Source organism: Lontra canadensis, unplaced genomic scaffold (assembly GCF_010015895.1).
Source record: "Lontra canadensis isolate GAN:19392208 unplaced genomic scaffold, GSC_riverotter_1.0 scaffold15, whole genome shotgun sequence".
Taxonomy (NCBI): domain Eukaryota; kingdom Metazoa; phylum Chordata; class Mammalia; order Carnivora; family Mustelidae; genus Lontra; species Lontra canadensis.
Window position 1 is genome coordinate 22,409,462 of NW_022631009.1, and position 24,346 is coordinate 22,433,807.

The 24,346-nt window shown below is 40.3% G+C and overlaps 1 protein-coding gene across 2 annotated transcripts in view; it reads right to left on the reverse strand.

Annotated features, from left to right (window-relative positions):
- Window positions 1-24,346, reverse strand: part of CPQ (carboxypeptidase Q) — a 358,351-nt gene that overhangs the window by 64,986 nt on the left and 269,019 nt on the right. Inside the window, exon 6 of one of the 2 annotated variants that reach the window (XM_032858649.1) lies at window positions 9,385-9,586. The exons of the other annotated variant lie outside the window; for it this stretch is intronic. Within the exon in view, the coding sequence (XP_032714540.1) occupies window positions 9,385-9,586 (202 nt within the window). The remainder of the gene's footprint in view (window positions 1-9,384; window positions 9,587-24,346) is intronic. 2 annotated transcript variants of the gene reach the window in all.

Here is a 24,346-nt window from a genome sequence, read left to right on the forward strand (position 1 = left end):
TGGGGAACCTAAAAGAACTAACCCTGAGACCCTGAGAGGGACAGCTATAGAAGTGAAACTTTTCTAGACTACATCATTAGAGGGAATGGGAAATAGCTGATAGAGAAATTTAAGTCATTTTAGGTCACTAGAACACAGAAAATGGAGCAATAATTTAGTGTTCTCCTCTGATTTTGTAATTGTTTCTAACCCTGCACTATTCCTGTTTCTCAAGCTGCTTTCTCACTCCTGGTCCTCTCACTGAGCCTGTCACTTAAGTGTCGATGGGGTGTCTGCTGGAATGAACTTTATGGACTCTTATCTAAAACACTGTTCTCATCGACTCCCTCTTCTGCTGAAGATGTCTGATGACTTTGCATCGGCTACAAGCTTTTTACCTGAAATGTATGCCTCTTCTTCATCTGGCCCAGAGATAATTCAACTGTTCTTACCACCCACTGCTCTCCAAGACTAATCCTCTGCTCAGTGAAGTTATTCTCCTAATCCTTCCCAGTTGGGACACCTGCCTTTGTTCAGGTGAACCCAGTTGTTCACCTGCCCCTATTTCTGTCACCAGAACTGCCCTTCTCTACCCCTTCTGCCCATTATGATACTAGACAGTCTTCAAAATTCAGCTTACGCTCACCTCTTCCAGGCCTTGCCTGTCTTCCATTTTAGGAGCTCCTGTAGTTACTCTGCATGTAGTATTTATCCTGGTGCTATTCCCAAAACTCCTTTTTATATGACTTAACTTTTCTTGTGTTCCTCTTCAAATCAATACATCTAGTCAGCAAACATTTACTGTAGATCTATCATGTGGCAGGTAATAATGAGTATTGTGGGTATATAAGCCATGAATAAAATACTCTCTTGGTCCTCAATCCAGTTAAGGAGATAAAATACAAAGAATATTAACTTTAAAGTGAAAATGCATGCTTTAAGTAACCAATCAAGGCATAACAGAATAGACTTCATAAAGCAGTGCATGACTCACTGCCCAAGGGTATAAATAATGCTTTCTTCTCCCCCTAGGCTGTAGTCAGTGATTCTAAAGGGCATGAGCCATGTCGGCAATGGTCAGATAGTCAATGGCTTCATGGAGCTGAAGGAGGTGTACTAATAAGCTTATTAGTTGTTGTGATAAGCAGTTTCCAGCAGTGTGCTATTGATGTGGACCGTATATATAGGTACATACATACCTATCTAGCATGTAGCAGTCAAGGAATATTAAACAAGAGCTCTTTAAACAAACATTTTATTTGTTTATCTGAGAGAGCATGAATAGGGGGAGCAGCAGAGGCAGGCTCCCTGCTCAGCAGAGAGCCTGACACGGGGCTCTATCCCAGAACCCTGGGATCACGACCTGAGCGGAAGACAGATGCTTAACTGACTGAACCACCCAGGTGCCCCTAAACAAGAGCTCTGACTCACTTGAGTTAGAGATAAGAGGCAGCCACTTTCTTTAATTCCTTGTATTACCCTTCTCCCTTTCTAATATTTTTCTTCATTTTTGATTTCCGTGTTACAGCCTGTTTCTTCCCACTTTCCTCTTCCCCTCCCCCACCCACTATAATGTAAATTCTACAAGAGCAAGAGACCTACTAAGTTCTTTTCATCTCTATCCTCAGTGTATAGAGCACCTGGTTTCTACTTCCCACTTAAGCCATGGCATGCTGATGGGAAGAAACTGCCCACTTACTTAAGTGAAGGCTACAGTCACAAACCAGAGAGTGCCCTTTTCATGTACCCAGTGGGGTGAGGTCTGTTCACCATGCACCATGCCTCCAGACATTACTGGTATAAAGCGCTGTCACCATAAAGGAGGTATTTTTAAATTAAGGACAGCAGGGGACATGGAACTGCTGTGCTGCACTATTCCATCTGGTGATTGGGAACCATATGAGTCCTGGGTCCAGAAACTCCCGTTTACTTTACATTACCATTCCTACTTGTGTCCTGATCTTCTTCTTCCTTGGAACATGTTAGAAGAAAGGCCTTTGAAAATGTAGAAATGGAAAGTTTTAATTTAGTTCTGTCATATGAGGTATTAGGCAGAAATAAGCAAGATGGAAAATATGTGGAATTCTGAGTAATCTGCATATTTGGTACTTCAATGTGGAGTCTGAACTATCATAAAAAGATGAAAGAAATTAAAATATGATTTTAATTGAAATTTTAATTGACAAACAATTCAATATGTGAGGAAAGAGGACAGCTCAATGAAGCAAAGTTCTTTTCTTTCTTTCTTTTTTTTTTAAGATTTTATTTATTTATTTTGAGAGAGAGAAAGAGAGAGGGAGAGCATGAGCAGAGGGAGAAGGAGAAGCAGACTCCACACTGAGCAAGGAGCCTGATGCAGGACTTGATCCCAGGACCCTGGGATCATGACATGAGCTAAAGGCAGACACTTAGCCCACTGAGCCACCCAGGTGCCCAAAGCAAAGTTCTTACTAAAGCAATCCTGACTTGTATTTATGGCACTAGAGTTTTTCACATTACTGTACCTAGTCAGCATTTGATTCATGGGCAGTTTATTGAGGGCCAGGCACTTCCCAGGTCTGGGAATTCGGAGGAATTCACCATAACCACAGGAAAAAGCTAAGTGCTACAAGGAGAGGGTGTTATGGGAGCATACCCAAAGTACACTTAATGGATCGGCAGGGGTCAAAGAAGGCTTATGAGAGGAGGAGAACAAGTTACTGAATCATGCATGGGTAGGAATTCGCTGTTGAAGAAGATAAAACTGGGTCCAATGGCAAGGAAGTGTGAGAGCTCAGAGTGCACCAAGAGCTTCAGTGAATGAGACTTGTTGTAAGAGATGAACAGAAAGGAGTGGGGAGCCATGAGAGAGGAGGCTACATATCAGCCTGAGGGTAGAATGAAAAAGGCCCTGAATGCCACGCTGGGAAGAGGCATGATCCTCTGAATACAATGGGGAGACACTGAAGAACTTTAAGGAAGAAGCAGAGATAATCAGATATTGCGGCTGTTCTTAGTTGCTTACAGTAGAAATCCTCACCTTCTTTCTGAGGAATCCCAGTTTTTCTCATATATCAGGAAGCTACACTTTCAGTGTCCCCTTCTAGGCTCAGAAAGTAAAATTTTGGTCAATATAAGCCAATGTTGGTAAGTCCACTCCATTGCCACTGCCTGATTTAGCCACAGACATGTTTTACAATTTTGGCTAATGAGACTACAGAAAAATCTGCTTTGCAGTTTCTGGGAGAGATTGCCTTATGATTAAAAAGACAGATCCATCAAGGGCATTCTCTCTTCCACTATTGCACAATGTGTGAGAATCTGTTGCTTCGAACAACTGCAGCTATCTTGGGACCAGGAGGGGACAGGCCTGAAGACAGAAGTCAACATGCTGAGGATGGCAAAGTGGAAAGATGGAAAGGACCAAGGTCCTTGATGTGGTAGATGATGAAATCAAGCATTCTGTTATGTTTTCTGGAGCATTCCGGAGCTCTTTTTAAGTGAATTTCAAAATTTCCTTACTGCCGTTCTAAGTTGGGTCTTCTGTTTCATTTTGCAGGCAAAAGCAACCCAACTGATAGACTGATTTTCAATTTAGAAATTTTCAAATTAGAAAGTTCATTTTGGAAGCAGTGAGCCAGTTAGATGGAAGGGGACCAAGAATGCAGGTCGGGATGGTAGTAGGAGGCTGCCACAGGAAAATCAGTGAATACTGATGAGACGAGGTCTATGTGGTCGAGGGGAGTGAACAAGTTTAGGAAATAAATGAAATTCAGAGTAAAGGGAACTTAGAGACCATGTTGATGTGTGCTCTGGATGATTGTGTGGTTTCTGAATGGTGGTGCCAGTTAGTGAGACAGGGGACAGAGGAGGAGAAGGAATACATATTGAGGCTGGGTGGTTACCATACCTGTTTTGCAGGTAAGAAAACCAAGTCTCACTCAGTAGAATGCATAGTTTGTGAGAGTACAGATCTTGTCTGTCTTCTTTACTACTGATTCTCCAGTGCCACAGAGCAGATAATTAGTAAGAATGCTTAATAATAAATGAGTACAGACATACAGATGAACAACAGACACATAAAAAGATTCTCAACATCACTCATCAACAGGGAAATGCAAATCAAAAATACAATGAGATATCACCCCACACCTGTCAGAATGGCTAGAATCAAAAAGACAAGAAATAACAAATGTTGACAAGGTTGTGGAAAAAGGAATCCTTGTGCACTGTTGGTGAGAATGTAAATTGGTACAGCTACTGTGGAAAATGGTATGGAGCTTCCTCAAAAAACTAAAAAGAGAAATGCCATGTGATCTAATAACTCTGCTACTGGGTATTCACCAAAGAAAACGAAAACACAAATTCAAAAAGACATATGTACCCCTATGTTTAGTGTAATATTATTTATAATAGCCAAGATATGGAAGTGGCCTAGGTGCCCATCAGTACATGAATGAATATAGAAGACATACTACACACACACACACACACACACACACACACACACACACACACACAGGAATTCTACTCAGCCATAAAAAGAATGAGGACTTGTCATTTGCAACAACATGAATGGACCTAGCAGGTATTATGCTAAGTGAAATAAGTCAGTCAGAAAGACAAATACTACATGGTTTCACTTGTATGTGCAACCTAAAAAACAAAACAAAAGAAGAAACAAAGCAGAAAAAGACCCATAAATATAGAGAACTGGTGGCTGCTGGAGGGAAGGGGGCTGGAAGAATGAGCAAAATGGGTGAAGGGGAATGGGAGGTGCAGGCTCGCAGTTATGGAGTAAGTAAGTCATGGAGATGGAAGGCACAGCGTAGTGAATATAGTCAATGGTATTATAATAGAATCGTATGGTGACAGATCCATTATGGAGGTAGCATAATATATAGACTTGTTAAATTACCAACTTTGCACCTAAAACCAACATAACATGTGTCAATTATACTTCAATTAAAAAAAAATGAGTGTGGGCTGAGAAAAATTACATCATTTGCCTAAGATAGCACATGCAGCTAGAAGTCAAAAGCCAGAAAACACTCTCTAATTCTTTCCAGCACACTGTCTACCACATGCCAACAACATTAGGAAAAGGTTGACTCTCAGATTCTGAAGCAGACAAGGAAACTCTTATTGGTAGATACAGAATCAGGGTGGGCTCACTCTCGCAGGTCACATTAAGAGAATATATAATTTTTCTCATTAGAGTTTCTAAAGAAAGAAGATGTTCAAGAAGGATGCATGTGAGGACATCTGGAAAACATGGATTATATCTCCTTACTGACATATTCAGGGTGAAACAGACTCTTCTCATTCTCACCTGAAGTTCATAATCAGAGAATTAGGCTAACATTTGACATGTAAAACCTTTCTGCTATCTGGAGTTTTCAAATAGAGACTAACCTAAATCCCTCTTAGACTACTCCAGTCATGCTCGTGTTGCCTTTGAAAGAGTCAGAAAACAACTGTTTACCATTTTAGGCAGGAGAAACATTAAATTACTAGAAGATATTATTCAGCATCTTCTCTCAGTTTTTATTCCTTTAATGGAAATAATCCTAGCTGTTCTAGCCTCCCTAATTTATATCATTCTTCCAATATTTTTTTCTACCTTTATATTTCTTTTCTCAGCATCCTGTATTTTGTCCACAATCTTAATATGAGGGACCCAAAGCTTGTTGAAAAAATATTTATTTCTGTGTTTGTGTTTTCTCCTCTCATGTCAGATTTATAAGAATTTAAATGTTTCTCAAAATTAAACTAAGAACTATAGAGGAAGCTATATAGAAACCATTGACCTTAACCTCAAAGAATTGATCACTGGATACTCCTAGTAATCCAAGAACAATATTAGTGTGTAATTCAAATGCCAGATTGTGGGACACAGAAGTGTTTTAGAATTTAGAAAAGCAAAAGGGTGTCATGAGCTATTAAGGAAGGATTCACGGACACTGATGAATATAGAGTGAGCCTTAAGAGAGGGGATTTGGAGGGGAAGAATAGGAAGAAGTATGGAAGAAAGTGGCCACGGGAGATGCTGGAGTATAAAAATATCTAGTAAAAAAATATATTTTGCAACAAAAAAATATATATGTATATATCTAAGATACTTTTCTTTTAAAAAGCATCACTCCCAGGGGCGCCTGGGTGGCTCAGAGGGTTAAGCCTCTGCCTTCGGCTCAGGTCATGATCTCAGGGTCCTGGGATCAAGCTCTGTATTGGGCTCTCTGCTCAGCAGGGAGCCTGCTTCCCCCCCACTCTCTCTGCCTGCCTCTCTGCCTACTTGTGATCTCTGTCCCTGTCAAGTACACAAATAAAATCTTTAAAAAAAAAAAAAAAAGCATCACCCCAAAGCCTTATACTTATATTGATAGTTATCATGTCTGTTATGGACATCACCTAGACTGATGAATGACAGCATCTCTCCTTTCCAAAGATGAACTTTCATCAATCAATCTACTTGGCTTTTATAATTAATGAAGACATATTGAATTTTGATTCTGTGTTCTTAATTAGTATCTCATTACTGACTACACACAGAACATGCAAAAAAACTGGGGACCAGCCAGCAGGCTACAGAAATTTGATAGGCCTAGGACACAATAGGGACTCAATAAACATTTATTGAATCATTGGAGGACAGGAAAGAAGAAGAGAAAGAAGAGAAGTCTGGGAACATTATTTCTCTTTTGGGGAACAATATTTTGGGGGGGAACATTCTTTTTTTGGGAACATTATTTCTCATTCATTTTTGAAAAGTTAGATGAGCAGTTATGTAAATCGTAACCTAATTAGTATTTCTAATTCCATCTTTAGGTTTAAGCTACTACAACGTGCCAGTTTTCAGGAACACAGGGTACACAGCTGGTATATTTTTATTTTCTTTTTCTGTTTAACTATGGTTCTTTACCTTTTTCAAAAGTTCCTGAAATTTTCAATAGGTTACAAGAGATACAACATAAACAGTTCTATTATTTCTTCCAGAAATAGCTCATATTTGAAATATCAAAAGATAGCTCAATGGTAATAGGGGAAGGCAGCAATAATTTGGTTCCATCTTATAGTATCCTAAAAGAAATTAAAAAGAATTCCAAGAAACATTAGCTGCAGTCAAATTGAACCACTGACTTTTTACAAACGTTCCTGATCTATGGAGGTACAGAGGGGAGTGGAATAAAGAATGTGAGAAGAAATAAGTAGTTATTTACAATAACAAACTCCTTTCCCCAGGGGTAAATTTTTCTGGAGCAGGAATGTACTGAAATCCTTTGCATAAGCAAGAGCTGAGTAAGACAAACATTTCAGACACTGCCATAGATTTGGAGGACCATCTCAGCATTCCAGACTCCCCTGTGTTGTTGCACATTGTGGGAAAAGGGCCACCAGCCTTGAAAACAAAGTGGCCTGTTCTCAGGGTAACTTCTGCCCTTTAAGAGCAGGATAGCTTTGACTAAGTTATTTAGTCCCTCTGAATCCGATTCTTCAATAGCAAAACAGGGATAATTGTACCTTCCTCTTAGGATGGCTGAATGGATAAAAAAGAATGTCTGCAAAAGCCACACGGAGTGCCTGATCAGTAACAGGAACTCAGCAAACTGTAAATTGTATTATTTATCAAGAAACCATAATGGGGCTCATATTCCCCACTCCCCTCTAATTAGCTGGTGATCAGATCTGACCTCACCTTGGCAAGAGGGAAAAGGCCTCTACCTTTGTGAAGAAAATCACATCAACTTGCTAATTCCAAACAGAACCATTCTTATGAATATCTACATGGGAGGGAAAAAGCTAGAGCAAATTCTCAACTATCCAGTGCAACAAAAGCACACAATCCCTCGGAGCAGTGAGTACCAGTTTCTTTGTTCTACCTGTGTTTTTGGTTTCAGCTCCTCCTCTGCGCCCCCCTTCTCCACTCCAGTTCACCCACAGTCTGTCAGTCTTTTCCACACAGCTACTACCCTGCAAACTAACTCAGATTTTCTCAATTTTTAAGAAGACTCCTATTGAAAAAAATTATGGCTCAGGAAAAATCTAGAATTCAAGCCAATTATTCCATACAGTTTAAAAGGGCAAATTCCCTTCCCTTACACCTTGATCATGAGTAAAAATGACAGACAGATATGTAGGGAGTCTCAGATCTGTCCATATGATGCACAGTACCCTAAATGCAAAGGCTGTTTTAAGATATTTCAAAATATGGTTAAAACATACACATACTATTGAAGAGAATTTAGGTCCTTGTGTTAGAATAAAGGAGAGCTCCTTCTATTTTTAGTTATGAAAGATTATTATAAAACTTAAAACCTAAAATATGCTTTAAAAAATCTACACTATCTCAAGAATAAGCTTTTAAAAAGTCTTATATCCACGCAGTATGCTATTGGTAAAATCTACTTTGTAGGCTGGGGGAAATGAAGTAGGGTGGATCTAGGGAGAGATTTGTTTTGTTTTGGTTTTTTGTTTGTTTTGTTTTGTTTTTTAATCTGTGAAATGTTTTGTAGCCACAGAAATGGTTCTGGAAACAGTAATGTTAAAACTACTGAAAAGGCAGACTTCCTATTGACATAATACAAATATAGAAAAATCTATAAATTTTAAAATTTAAAGTTTAAATTTTAAAAATCTGTTAAAAATCCTTTAACAATGCTTTTGATTATGGATATAATGACGGAACAGGTTCTGGTCATAGATGCTTAATATCATCGATAACCCTCTCCCGTGGCCAGTCTAGGACAAATTTGTGAAGTAGTGTAAGTTTGTCCTCTAAGATTATTCTATTTTGTAGTCCTGGGACCTCCTGAGGCCTACTCCTATTCCGTAAGTTCACCCCTCCCCAGGATTTGTCTTAAAAATATCAACCTAATAAATCACTGATCAGGGAAAAGTAGTTTAGTCCAATCTCTTCTAAGAGACTTCACTAAGAAAAAAATGATCAGTAGGAAGCACCCAACCCTCAAAGAATAAAGCTCTACTGGTAAAATTTCAGATACCATGGTACTTGGGTAGGAAATTATTTGGGTCAGAGAAGATTTCCTAGCACAGAACCAAAACTAGAAGCATATCAGTAGTAATAATAATAAGTAATAATAATAAACAGTACTCCATTCCTCAAATTTTGGTCATGAGATCACCATTCAGATACCTGTTAAAAAAATAACCAAAACCAAAAACAGATTTGTAGGCCCTATCCCAGAATCATTAAAGCAGAATTTCTGGGAGTGAGAAACTTATTATTTAGAAAAAGAAGACAAATGGGTAAACAAACACAAATGAATATTATTATTCCAAGTCTGGAAATCATCAGACTATAAATTGTAGACAAAAGTTTAGAGTTTCCACATATTAACTGGCCTATTGGTATTGCTGTGACAAGTTTGAATAGCATCTTTATCCGACTTCTTTTTTTGGTCTTACCAGGCACTCCAGCTTGGATCCAGAAGTTAATGTCTGTCCCTTCTCCAGTCCTAAAGACCTGTGTGACATTGACCGGCTGCAGCAGCCTCATGACCTCCTCCATGATGGCCCTGGCCTTCTCACTGCCAGTGAATTGCAGCCCAGAGGGTAAGAAGGTTCCCTCATCAGACTCCATCACCAGGCTGTAGTTGGAAATATTTGCCTAAACAAGAGAGAAAAGTATTTGGTCCATTATCTGTTTCTTTGTTGCCTTCTCCTTGGGAACTATCAAACAACAATAATCAAATGCTTTATCTCCTAGGCGGTTCTTGCCAAAACACATGCCGCTCTGCCTGACCTAGGGTCTGGTCTGCATATTATCTAAGCGTTCTGAGATGTACAATTACTCATTCTGGGATTTGCCAAACTCAAGTTGACTTGGAAGGACTTAAAAAATATAATGAAAGGAAATATAAAGCCTCATATCGGAGTCACTCAATTATTTTCTACTAGCAATCACAGTCTTTCAACCAATTTTCTCAAATGCCTAGTGTGTACTGGGATATAATTCCTCCTACGTGGTAGGTATCCCCAGATAGTGGTAGTCAAGCTCAGACAAAAGAAAGTGTACCCTTAGGACCTATTTCTCTGTACCTCTTTCCTCTAAAGAGGTATTTGATCTGATTTTAATTGTGACTTCTGCCAAAGTTTCTAGGCATCAAACGGACAGGTTGTCTTGGGTTTCTGACGTTGTTATTCCATCTGTTGAGTCTCCTGGGAGGAAGGCAGTAGGACGACACATGAAACACTGCTCTTGCTGGTGTACATAGCACTGGAAACCTTGACAACTCTGTCAGGCCACTAGTTTGTGAAGGCTTCCCAAATGATGTCTGCTAAGAAAGCACACAGTGATTTCACGTAGCCTATAATGTTGCTGCAAGAGCTTAGAATAGGAGATTCTGTACAACTAAACTGCTACAGAGCCCTAGACTCGCAAGTTTAAGGCCCTTACCATTGGCCTATCTGCTTCCCAGGAGCCATTCACTTCTCTAAGACTGATCCACTACCAACCACCAGGTTGAGTTATTCCCACGCTATCAATGAACGGCACTGCTAGTCATTCCTTACTACTCAACAAGTAAAAATCAATAATAATATTTGCACAGAGCTTCCAGAGGGATTTCATACTTGCAATCTCCATTTATCTGTTTCTCGAACCCATAAAGTAGACAAAGCGGCTTTATGGTTATTGCTGTTTTACAGAAAAGGAACTGAGGATTAGAGAGGTCAAGTGATTTGCTTAAAGTCACACAGCTGGCAAATGGTAGAGCCTGGGTCTGGAATCCTCTGCTTCCCAGGACTCCACCCTGCCATCACCAGCATGGGATGGAGTGATAAGGAAGGCTTATTAGGAATTCAAATGGTTTTTCACTTATGTAACAATTTGAGGGTTGCATTTTTTTTTCCTAGAACAGATTCCTTTTTACACTGATTTCCTAACTTGCCATGGAAGTATACTGTTGTTTCAAGGACAAGAACAGTGCTGGATTCTAAAGAAGGATGTTGCCAGCATCTATAGGACTGATGGGGGGGGCCCTGGGACACCATCACGTTGCTGCTGTCATTGTCAATGACTGAGAAAGTTAACAAAGCAGAAGTCTTCTCATGCTTTCACTATCATTTCCAAGGGGTTTCTGTCTTCATGGTAACTTTCAGAGAAAGACCTGAGGCATTTATAATAAAAAGTGTCATGTCCACTTTCAGCTGTGGCTACCTCACAACAGCAGCATCATTCAAGTTAATAATATGCAAAATATTTGCATTGATGTCTCACATTCAGGACTCGTTTGTGTAACTAGCACACAGGCGCTAAGTCAGGAAGTTGACACGTCGTTTGGCAGTCCTAACTTTCTCCCTTTATATGCCCTGCTACTCTCCACCCCAAACTTGATCTCGTGTAAAAAGGAGAATAGAAACATCACGATAATCTGCAAATGAAAACAAAATTGGATGATCTTATATTAGTGAGGGTTCCCCTACTGCAGGCAGATCCCATCTTTCCAACAAGAATATTAGACAAAGCACTGTTGATCTTGCACTATTTAGGTTGAAGTGAGGCTAGGTAGCAGTTTGGCTGTCAGACCGACCCAACATATGGAGCCATCTGGTGAGGTGGACACAGCCCTGGACCCACTCTGTTCTGTTCTCTGCCGGGTTCCCAAGGGGGGTGGTGACTGGTTTTCTCCCTCTGTCCCCAAGTCATGCCATCTTGGCCTCTGGCTTCTCCATCTTGTAGAGTGGGACAAATGCTCTCTTCTAATGAGAATAATGAGCCTGGGCACATGGAGCTTTGAGCACCTTCAAAGGAAAGACCTTTGTGGGTCAAAGTGAAAGTGGCTGCATGAGTCGAACTTGTCAGGGCCCCTCACAAAATGTGCATTAAGGACTTCTTGGCCGTCTTCAACTGCAAATGAGCAGATGTCCCAGGGACAGGGGGCTCCATAGTTTGTGAATGCTTCTGTACAATGTTCCAGGATGTTGCTAGGAACACAGAGGATAATGTATATAAATAAGCTTTTAAAGGTATGTGTGGCAGCCAGTCTAGCAGAGAGATAAAGAGTATGGGCTTTGGAATTATTCAGACTGGGTTTGATGGTCAGATTAATCAGTCATTGGCTGTGCGTCTTCATGTGGTCTATGTAACCTTAGTCTCTTCTTCTTTGAAATGGGTATGATAATGGCAGCAGCTCATGGAGTTGTAAGAAAGAGTTCACTGTAAAGCCTGGCGCAAAATTAGTCCTTAATAAGGTTGTCCTTACTGGTCTTACGAAGCATCTGGACCTCTCAAATGTCTAAGGACGGCCTCCACATAAACCATCCAGTTAGCTGCTTACAGTGATGATAGGAGGCATTTCTGCAGTGCTGCCTTTGTGCCAGACATTGTGTGAAAGGCTTTCCAGCTTATCCCTTGTAATGCTTACAATCATGCTATGAGGCAAGTGCAATATTTCTTCTTTCACAGATGAAGCAGTGGAGGTTTAGTAACATCACGTAACATTCCCGAAGTTACCCGGGTAGTAAGAGGAGCAGCCAGAATGCGAATGGAAAGGTCTGCTTCCGAAAGCCAGAGCTTTCCACCCCTTCACTACCCTGCCTGCTGAAGCTTTCTCCCAACTGTCAGGCCACAGTCCTCTACTTTTAATTTAAAAATACAGGGACTGTATTTCAAATTTAAATTTTAACTGGCATTTAAAATTATTTTCCATGATCATGATACAAGGTCTACTTGGGCCGAATTTATCATCCCTGCTAATTAAGTAATCTGATTAGGCAAAGGAAGGAGTAAACAAAACAAAAGCAAAAACCAAACAACTCTTGCCTCACAATTTCCTTCCAACTAGGAATAAAAAAACCCAAAATAATAAAACATCCTTTCAAGCCGAATTAGACAGGATGTGCCGATGTCAGTAAACCAGAATTCTGGCGTAGGTAGAGACTTGTTTAATTTCTGTTCATGTAGAATTTTGCTAGCTGCTGCTAACATGATGGCAGCATTCTATTGTTTTCTATTTATATATAAACATCTCCATATGTTTTCAATAAAGGACTAAGAAAACACACCACCCACCGTCCGTGACACTCATTTATAGAGTCCTTGTCTAATTGTTAGCACATGGTGAAGGACTTGGGAAAACAAATGCCTCTGCACAAAGAAACTGGAATGAGGAAGCCAGGTCAGTAGGCTGTTAGAACTTCTGCCTCTCAGGGATGTGTCCTTACAAACATCCGTGTTCCTTGCTATGCCAGGAGTTGCTAGGGACGCACTCAGTGTAGATCTGAAAAGCTGATTGTAGGCAGTGATGCTCAGCCATCTTTAGCACATGTAACAGGGTATTTGTCCTCCTGTTTTCACAGTGTAGGAAGAAACCTGCTTCTAGGGACTGAATACTTCATTCCTGAGATAACCAGCACCAGATGAGAGAAGCCACGGCATACAGATGATGAGGCTGAGAAGCTCAAAGATAAGTCAGACGGTCTCTGTAAGCCCCACTTTGCTCCCGTAATAAAGAGAAAAATCTCTTTATTAGGAGCCATGGAAACTGTCATTCGTTGCTGTGTAATGTATACAATGTAATGAAGAGAAATGCTCCCAGGGAACCGGGGTCAGCATCATTGCATTAGATAATATCTGCTCAGGGTTGAGGACTCAACTTTGCCTTGTGCTACAATCACATCCTATTACACTTCTTTTCTTTTTTCTGTTCTGAGAGGGTCAGGTTACTCTGCCAAAGAACAATTTGGTAACTATTAGTATTCTTTGGGCGCAATGCAAGATTAAAAAGAAGAAAAATGTTTAAAATACAAATTGCATGCTTTAAATCAGTAACTCCTTAATATAAACACAAAAATGATGTTTGTGTTCTTGGATTTTGTAAAATTCCAGGTGATTCTTCAGAAATATAGACTCAAATTCAACAACATCTACTCTCTCCTCAGATTTGGTATCTTCTTTGTTGAAAGCTTTTAATTTCTCATAACCTTGGTGACATGTCTTTGGTTTTTACTTCAAGTGACACTGCAATCTCAAAAGTAGATGGAGAAAAAAAGGACACTCCTATTCAAATTCATAATGTAGCCTCCTCAGTTCAATCCTCAAAGAAGTAAACTCCATCCTGACAGAGGCTAGTACCACATTCCTGCCCCATAAAGTTAATATTTTACAGATGATGGTGGGAACACTGTTGGGTCAGGTGGAGGGAGGGCTCAAAACAAGTTCTCAGAAGCACACCATCTTATGATACTACATGCTGAGTTGCTGCAATCACCTTTCCCAGGGGTGTCAATGTCCTTGGAGTTCCCAGTTCATGGGGTGGAGGTGGGGAGGGGGTTTCTTCACAGAACTTCTGCCCCAACAGCTGTTGGATAACAGGTAAAGCAATCTCTCCCTGCTGTGCAGAGCCAAGAATAGGTTTGACTTTCTGGTCAGATCTACCCTGAAGTTCAGTTTTTTATATTTGATGGTCTCTAGTATTCAGTTTTGAACATTCTTGAATACCCGAGGGAGAACCAGAAAAAGGGAGGATGACAAGGTGGAAGGCTGTAAGTTATTTTTATATGACAGTGACGCTGGCTGCAGCCTGGGGGAATGGGCAGTCTTGGGTAAGTTACATCACCTCTAAAGTGGCAGACACCTATTGTGGTTTTGCCGCTGTTATGCCTGGAGACGGGAACAGAATAAATGGCTTCTGAAGATCCCTCTCACGCCCTATCATTCTCTGGGTATGCACAGAAGGATTCTGTTGTGAGCTGAACCTCTGTTTTCAGGCAATCCGATTTTTACAACGTCATCTGAAGCGCTCTAGATCTCAGTAAGTCTCCTCTTGAGCTGGTTAAAGTCCACGGATAACCTTTAAACCTACTGAAGACACATGATCCCTCCATAAATGTCACTATGGTAACAACAGTGAGTGGGAAGGCTGAAAATATGGCATAAACATAGGCTAAAAGAAATATGAATTTTATTTATATTACAGAGGAAATATGACTACTATATTCACATTTCCTTTAGGAATAAAAAGAATGCATTATCGAGAGTATTCAGTAGATAGACTTAAAAAAGGCTTCCATGGCAAGTTAGTGTCAATCTCCGTTTTTAATTTTATTCCTGCATGTTGGAGCAACATAGTCAACACTCAGAATCAGTGGGACTCGAGATCTCCACAAAGAAATTTTGATTCGTTTACCTTTTTTTTTATTTTTTAAAAGATTTTATCTATTCATTTGTCAGAGAGACACAGCAAGAGAGCACACACAAGCAAGGGGAGTGGTAGGCAGAGGGAGAAGCAGGCTGCCCACTGAGCAGGGAGCCCGATGTGAGGCTCGATCCCAGGACCCTGGGATCATGACCTGAGCTGAAGCAAGCCACTTACCCAACTGAGCCTCTCAGACATCCCAATTCTTTTAATATAATACATTGGTCAAGTGTTTCACCCACCACACTCCCATTCTTCCTCAGGTTCAAAAGGAAGTCCTTAATTGCCTAAATTAGGAAACCTTCCTTCAGCTGATCTTTCTTCTTCAACACTGTTACATGCTAAATAAACATAAAGACCTGTTTCTAGGTTTTGATGGTGGTGTTTACTAACCAAGACAGTGTTTTCCAGTGGACTTCTAATCCCCTTCTCCTGGCTGGGAAGACTAGAGCGGCTTCTTTAAGACTTTCTCTAGGAATAACAGCTGAGTTCATCTTCTTATAAGCGGCCAAGTTATTTGTTTAAAAAATACAGTATTTATTTTCTTGTTCTGCAAAAATAGACTATATTCTAGAACACAAATATTCATTCAATCCTAGGGCGTACCATATTAAAACACAATCAATAGCTTCACTTTCTCTACAGCCTGTAGACAAGCACTTACAGTATTTTTGGATTATGACAATATTCTTATATGCTTTATTTGATCAAGCAGTCTTTGCTAATAGTAAAGATGTAAATACCGTTTTAGAAGTAATTCTATTTTCATAAGTTTGCCTTTTTTTCTTTCTCAAAAGCATAATAGTGGGTCTCAAACCTCATGAAAAAACAATAATAGGCGAATATGAGCTTCACAGCAGTTGGTCTATTCAAGTGACTTCATGGCTCTCCCCTCGCCTTCCATTCCTAGCACACCACACCCCTATCTAATGTGCTGGGCTATTGCACTTTATTAGATTTTTTTTTTAGACTTATTTATTTATTTTAGAGAGAGAGAGAGAGAGAGAGATCACAAGCAAGGGTAGGGGCAGAGAGAAAGGGAAGGCGAGAATCTCAGATTCCCCGCTGAGTGTGGAGCCCGCTGATGTGGGGCTGGATCCCAGGACCCTGAGATCATGACCTGAGGGGAAATCAAGAGTCTGAGACTGAGCCACCCAGGCACCCCCCAATTTGTTTTTAATACCTACCCTCTCCAGAAAGGATTAAAGACTTCCTAAAAGATCCTAATACCATATTTTAAAAGCATTCAAACTCTCTAGAACCAAAAGAATGACATGAAGGCAAATATCACATCAGTGTGGATCTCTGCCATATTACCAGCTTAAGAAAGAAAGCTCAGCACATCGTAGGTGCTCAGAAATGTCTCAGGAAAAAGAAAGTCACAACTGGGAACTCTGACATGATACCCTATCAGCAATTTGAGGATATAATTTTTAGCTTTAGTTCGTGCTGGCAGGGTAACGGGGAAGATTGATGTATCGCAGAGCTCTCATTATCTAGGAGAAGAAAGCAACTCCTTGAAAAAAGCAACAATTTCTCCAGCATACAATTCTAAGAGGAATTATTATGTGGCTCTTTATATGAGGAACACTGAACAAACTAATAGAGTCTCCAATAACAGTTTTACAAAAGAGGCAGAAACACTTTTCCTAACATGATTTCCTACATATTGATCCTCAATTAAAGCAAAAAGCAAAATATGTAGCCATATTTCAGTAAAGGTGTTTATTCAGGAGCAAACTGTATTTATTCAATAGTTATTGAGACAGTAACAGGGCATAGGGTGACCATACACCCCTGTTTACCCTGGGCAGCCCCAGTTTATATCCTTTGTCTTGGTATGATTATTAAGAGTGCCCCCTTTCTCTTGCAAATGTTTCCTAGGATTTAATAAGAGACCATACTGCCAACCTACCTATGAAGGAGTTTGTATATAAAGATGACAAAGGGGCGCCTGGGTGACTCAGTTGGTTAAGCCACTGCCTTCTGCTCAGGTCATGATCCCAGGTTCCTGGGATTGAGTCCCTGCTGAGCAGAGAGCCTGTTTCCCCCCCGCTTTCTCTGCCTGCCTCTCTGCCGACTTGTGATCTCTCTCTCTGTCAAATAAATAAATAAAATCTTTAAAAAAATAAAATAAAATAAAAGATGACCAAGGTAGGCTTGCTTCCTTATGAGAGGGCAGAGTTTCCCAGCAGAGGTGATCACTGGCAGTTATATTAAATGTGTTGAGCTTTATGAAAGAGACATGTGCAAAGAAAGGAGGGTAGCTACGGGAAAAAACCGGGGAGAGACTGGTAGAGGAAGTGACGTTTGGCCTCAGTAAAGCCCCTCAAATCAAAGTTCTCCCATTAGAACAGGGATCTTGTCAGTTCGTTAGTGCACCTCCTGCACCAAGCCAAGAGGCATCTAATGATACTTGTCAAATTAATAAACGAGTGAGTGATACTGTTCAAAGTATCCAAATAATGTTGTCCTGATATGTAGCTTTCTAAGACCGAAGCATTGCTTAGGCAATCTCTGAAATAATAAATATAGGGACGCCTGGGTGGCTCAGATGGTTAATCATCTGCCTTTGGCTCAGGTCATGATCTGCAGGTCCCAGGATCCAGCGCCATGTTGGCCCCCGGCTTAGCAGGGAGTCTGCTTCTCCCTCTCGCTCTGCCTCTCCCCATGGCTCCTGCTCTCTCTCTCTCTGTAGCTCTCTGCCTCAAATGAATAAATAAAAAATTCTTTAAGAAAAGAATAAATATAAACATGTTCTACACAGTTTCCCACTCTCAAATATCAATTGTCCTTCCTAGAATTTTTGTAGGAGTTAGCAAAATACTCAAGCTTGAGATCACTAGTTAGCATTAAATTGCAAATATTTGATGGAGCTGAATTTGACACTTGCTTATCCATAAATGCTTTCTTCCCTTGGCTTTTGGGACCTCAAATGCTTGGCTCTCCTCATGCCTCACTGGATACTCCTCATTTTCTTTGGCTGGTTTTCTCATCTTCCTGATCTCTAGACATTGGGGTTGTCAAAAAAACAGTTTGAAGGCTTCTTCATTTCTCTGCATATACTCACTCTGCTGGTGTTCTCATCAGCCTCATGGTTTTAAATAAATCTGTATAGTGATGAGTTCCAGTTCATATTTCCATGCCTCTCTCCTGAACTCCAGACTCATATCCAACAGCCGCTTAGCATCTCCACTTAAATATCTAATCATATATTAGTTTCCTATTGCTGCTGTAACAAATTACCACAAATTCAGGGGCTTAATACAACACATTTATTCTCTTACAGTTCTGGAGGTCATAAATCTGAAATGAGTCCTACAGGGTTAAAATCAAGGTGTTGGCAGAACTGGTTCCTTCTGGAGGCTCTAAGGGAGAATCTGTTCCCTTGCCTTTTCCAGCTTCTAGAAGCTTCCCTCATTCTTTGGCTCATGGCTCCTCATCACATTGCCTTTTCATTCCCTGCTTCTGTGATCACATTATCCTCTTTTGCCTTTATCTTCTTGCCTGCCTTTTATGAGGAGGGTCCAACTCAGTAAACAGCATCCCTCCTTCTAGTTGTTGAGTCTAAAAATTTTGACAACCACAAATTCTTGACCCCTCTCTTGATTTTATATCCCAAATGCAATCTGTCAGTAAATCCTGTTGGCTCTATTTTCAAAAATAGACATAGTATCTAATTTTATTCATTCTTTGCCAGGAGTATTGCAGTAGTCTCCTGTCTACCTGGTTCAACCCTTGCTGTCCTTCAGTGTATTCTTTACACAGAAGCCACGGATGGATCTAGAGGGTATTATGCTAAGTGAAATAAGTCAGTCAGAGAAAGACAAATACATAGGATTTCACTCATATGTGGAATCTAAGAAACAAACGAATAAACAAACAAAAAGACAAACAGAAGAAAAACAGGCTCTTAATGACAGAGAACAAGCTGGGTCACTGCCTGAGGGGAGGAGGCTGGGGGGGAAATGGTTGAAATAGGTGATGGGGATTAAGAGTACACTTACTATGATGAGTACTGTGTAAGGTATAGAACTGTTGAATTGTTACATTGTACACCTGAAATTAACATGGATGTAAATTACATTCGAATTTAAAAAAATGTAAATGTGATGATGTTACTCCTCAAGCCTTCCACATGGCTTCCACTTCACTGAGGCTACAAGGCAAAATCCTTGTATTTGCCAGTGGGGCCCGAGATGGAGAGAGAGCCTGACCTTGCATACCTTCTCTGACAGTACCTCCTCCCAACTCTCACTCCGCTTTCAATGCTCCAGCCACCCTCTGTGTCTCAGTGATGCTGGGCTTCTGAAGCTCTTTGCATTTGCTACTTCTCGGACTGCCACCTGCTCACCCCATCCTCTCACTCCTCTCAGGGCTCTGCTGCAATGTCCTCTTCTTAGGAAGTCTTCCTGACCACCTTAGATAAAAAGAAGACCTCCCACACATCCCTGACAACATGTCCTAACCCTTTGTTCTGCCTTATTTTTCTCTTTCATATCAACGGTATTTATTTATCTTCATTGTCCGTCCCTTTCTGGAATAACATCTGGTTCCTGATGGCAAGGATTTTTCTTTGGCATTTACCACTCATGGTAGACTATTTAATGGCTATAAATCCTTCCCTTTCCTGTACTTATGCCCCCTTTCAGTGTGAATTTGACACTCCTTTCATCAAGAAGCACAATCTCTTTCCTCACCCTCTGAATCTGAACTGGGCCTGAGCTTTGCTTTGGCCAACAGACTCTGGCAAAAGTGACTCTTTGTGACTTCAGAGCACGGGCTACCTTGACCTTATAGTTGCTACCTTGTCCTTTTGCTGACCTGGGACTGATTTGTAAAGAAGGATAGGCAAGTCTCCTTGGGGCTGAGGTAGCATATGGAGAAAGCAGCCTAGCTGAGAGCCAGCCCCCACTCTCATACATGTAAATGCAGCCATCCAGCCCAGTCAAGCCTCAGTGACCAGATAAAATACAGAATACTGATTCAATCTCAAGTTCAGATAAACAATACATACTTTTTTAGTACAAGCATGTAGGTTCCCTAATGACAGGGTGCCTGAAACAGCACCAAGAACACATAACAGGTGCTCAACAAATATTTGTTGAATGAACGAATATTCTACATTACTGCTTCAAAGAAGGCTCATGTATTTATATATAATCTGGATAAGTTGGAAAGTTGGACTTTTATTATGTAAAAAATTAAGGAAACTGAGGGCCGGAGGGGAGGTGGGTAGGGATAGGGTAGCTGGGTTATGGGCATTGGGGAGGGTATGTGCTATGGTGAGTGCTGTGAAGTGTGTAAACCTGGCGATTCACAGACCTGTACCCCTGGGGCTAAAAATACATTATATGTTTATAAAAAAATTAAAAAATTAAAAAAAATTAAGGAGTCTGATTTGTAATACTGCTCCCGTATTAAATCACCCCACCACTGCTAAAGTGGGTTAAGGGTTGTAACTTAAGCTTATAACTTGAGGTTGTAACTTTGGCTTGAGCCAAGCCAAAACCATTCTCAAAAAGCACCTTGGTATTTGCTGAAATGCCCAGGTACTTGCTCAGTTGAATTCCCACAATTCTTCACCAGAAGAATGGAAGAAATAATCTTGGCCAGGAAGAATCTGGGGAAAAGAGCTACTAGTTATTTGGTTTTATGATTGAAGAAGTCTCAAGAATACTGAACTGAGCCCAAAGAAAGTTGAACAAGTTAGTCATAAAACACATCCCTATCCAACAAAATCAATCGATTTGTTGAATGGAATGGTGGTATAGCCAATGGCTTACAGGATCTGGTGGCTACAGTGGCCAGCATGGAAGGAGAGGAGAGACAGAGACATCAGCAGTAGGAAGAGAACAGCTCAGAGATAGTGACTCTCAATGAGGCTCATGATGGAGGAGGCCTGTGGAGAATGCTGATCCTGGGGACCAGAGGATCTCCAAGATGAAGAGAGAGGGCCTCTGAGGACACTATAATCCCGGAGCATTTATGTGGAGAAAATTCTATGACCATGCTCATCTTTGGACCTCTCTCTTGAATTTCAGACGCTTACCAAGTTGTGTATTAACCTCTCAAACTTAACATTTCCCAAACTGAACTCCTGATCTCTACCTTGCCCCCTCTTTACCCAACTCCTCCCATTTAAGTAGTTCAGGCATCAAACTGGGGGGAGGGGTCTCACTTGGCTCCTCTTTCTCTCACACTCTAAATACAATCCACTGTCAGATCCTGTTGGCTCTTTTCTTAAAATACATCTGGTGTAGTCCACTGTTCTCTCTCACTCAGAGAAAAATCACTCTTGAGGCCTGATATGATCTGGACTCCTTTATACTGATACAGATGACCTCCTGTCCTTCTACTTTTCCTTCTCTGCACCTCTTCAAGCACACGGGCTGCTTGCTGTTTCTTGAATGCCACACGCATGCCCCCAACACACCTTTGCAACAACCACTCGCCTACCTAGAATGTTCTCTTTCAGATACCCGCAGAGCTCACTTCTTCATTGTCTTCAGATCTTTAATCAGACAGAACCACTTTGATGGAGTCATCCCAGCCCTCCTGCAACTCAAACCACTCCCTCCCCACACTCCTTATCTCTGTTCCTTATCTCATTTTTCTCCTTAGCTGTCCCCTTCACCTAACATACCCCTCTACTTCTTTATCCAGTTTGTTATCAGTCTTGATGCGTGGATTGAAAGCAAGACAAGGACAGAGTTTAAAGCAGTGCATGAAGCTTAGACAGCTCTCAGTCAACATGTGCTAAGCGAATAAATAAATATCTGTATTTATGTGTTTAAACACATACGTGTGTGTATGTAGGTATCTGTACACACCGCAAGCACATAACTAGAAGCTATTTGGGATGACCGTAGTGCTGGTGGAGATGAGGATATGGCAGCGAGTGTTGGGGATAAGGCGACAGCAGTTTTTCAGATTCTGGTTTGTTTTTTTTTTTTAATCTTCGCAAGAAAGCAGCACAAGTTCAACAACTAAAGTTCTAAGTTGAATCTTTAGTGAATATTTTATAAGGCTCTTAAAAATATACAAATGCTTGGGGCACCTGGGTGGCTCAGTTGGTTAAGCGACTGCCTTCAGCTCAGGTCATGATCCCGGAGTCCTGGGATGGAGTCCCATATTGGGCTCCCAGCTCCATGGGGAGTCTGCTTCTCCCTCTGACCTCCCCTCTCATGCTCTCTCTCACTGTCTGTCTCTCTCTCAAATAAATAAATAAAATCTTTAAATAAAAAAATATACAAATGCTTTATAACATTCATTATAAATGCTAAAAAATACTTCTAGGAAGACTACATAGAATGACAGCAACAGAAAAGGGCATTAACTAAATACAAGTGAAACTTCTCAGTTTCCTTCAGTCATGGAATGATGAGATTGTCTTACTTTGGAAGCCGCGCAGCAAAAGTTGGCCTCCTTAGCAGACCTTATGTCATCGTTATTTTACTGTCAAAGATGAGAACCCTCAACATTTGAGACTTGCTAAAATAAAATGGCCATCATTCAGGAGAAAAAGATGCGCAATAACAACTGAATTGCCGAGTGGGTGTTTAAATAGAATTTTTCCAAATATTAAGTAATTTTTAAAAGAAACCTTAAGGTTTGGTATGCTTTAGTACAACATAAGGATAATAGCACACAGTGTAATTGGTAAGACTCAATTATAGAAACTAATAAATGCATCCTGGGACTACTTAGAGCTTTAACAATTGCTTTGCATACTTTGTAAGTTTTAAAGTATTCAGACAAAATGAAGGAAAAATAATAAACAGATGAGGCAATTTAGCTTTGAGAAGAGTTAAGATAATTTAATAGGTATAGTTTAGGTAAAAGGAGGCTAAGGAATTAGAGCGATCACAGAAAAATATCCAAGTAGGTACCTGTTTTGAGCTAAGGGAGGTATAGAAAAACAATTTTCCTCATCTGAGAATAGTAATAAGCAGCCCCAGTAATCACCTAAAGGTAGAAGAGGAAAATGGTAGAAAATAGCACCAAATACGTTGGAAATAATTATTCTGGGAAGCTACCCGAGGACCACTGAGGAGAGATTGAACATGAGAAATGCTCAAGGAAAGTCGAATGAAAGCTGTCAGGTGCACAGCCTTCATCTCAAATTCCTCTTTGGGTATCTGCAATCTTCATCAGGGTATCACTGGTGTTTGAAGGAGATACAGGTGATTCGGGTAGCAATCCTCCAGGAGTTCAGTCTCAAAGTGGGATGGATACTACAATTCCCGCTTCAATGGTGATTGCCACTGGGGAGTTAGAGGAGGTGATGTACAGACACTAAAATGTTATTTGACACATTTCTTGGTCATTAGGTTAAAGATCTTATGCAAGTTATGTAATTACTCTGGGCTTCAGAGTACTCATTTGTAAAGTGGGGATAATAATAGTTATTTTGCAGGTTTGTTCTAAAGTAAGAGTTCTTAATCTGGTATCCTTTGGGGGTTCACAAATTTCGAGGTGGTTTGTGACTTAAATTGGGAAAAAATGCATCTTTGTTTTCATTAACTTCCAAATGAAATTTAGAATTTTCTGCAATTATGAATGTAACAAACCACAGAACTTAGCAGAACCTGTCACCTTGTCACCAATAGAAATCACAGATATTTTCATATCATGTTAGACTTATTGTAGAAATCTCAAAATAATCTTTATGTTCATCACTAATTTGAAATTACAATAATAATTAGATAATACCGTAAGATCTTATTTTACATTTTTAAAAAACATGATTATATCATACTTACTTTTTTATAACTATTTTAATAAAATTCATATCCTTGTAACACTATGCATCAAAAAATATCTGAGAAGGTGTCCACAGTGGCAGACTGCCAAAGTGCTCCCTGGAATGAACAATTGTCACAAATCTCTGTTGGATAAGTGGTTGCTTTACTATTAAGGTAATGACGATAATGATGATGATTCCTATTGTTGTTGTTGTTGTTGTTAGTATTTTATTATTAAGCTCATGAGATTTTGTTTGCCTTGGACATCTGGATTGGAGCCCTGGTTCTGTCACATAGCTATATGCTCCTCGCAGGCCATTTAATCTCAGTGAGTTTCATATCCTCTTCAACAAAGGAAAGACGTATCTAATAGGGCTTTTCTGAAGATTATATAAGTTTACCACACATATTCTAGGGCATACTATATATCAAACTATTCAATTCTCTTGAGACCTTCCATTGTTATCGTCACCAACAAGAGTG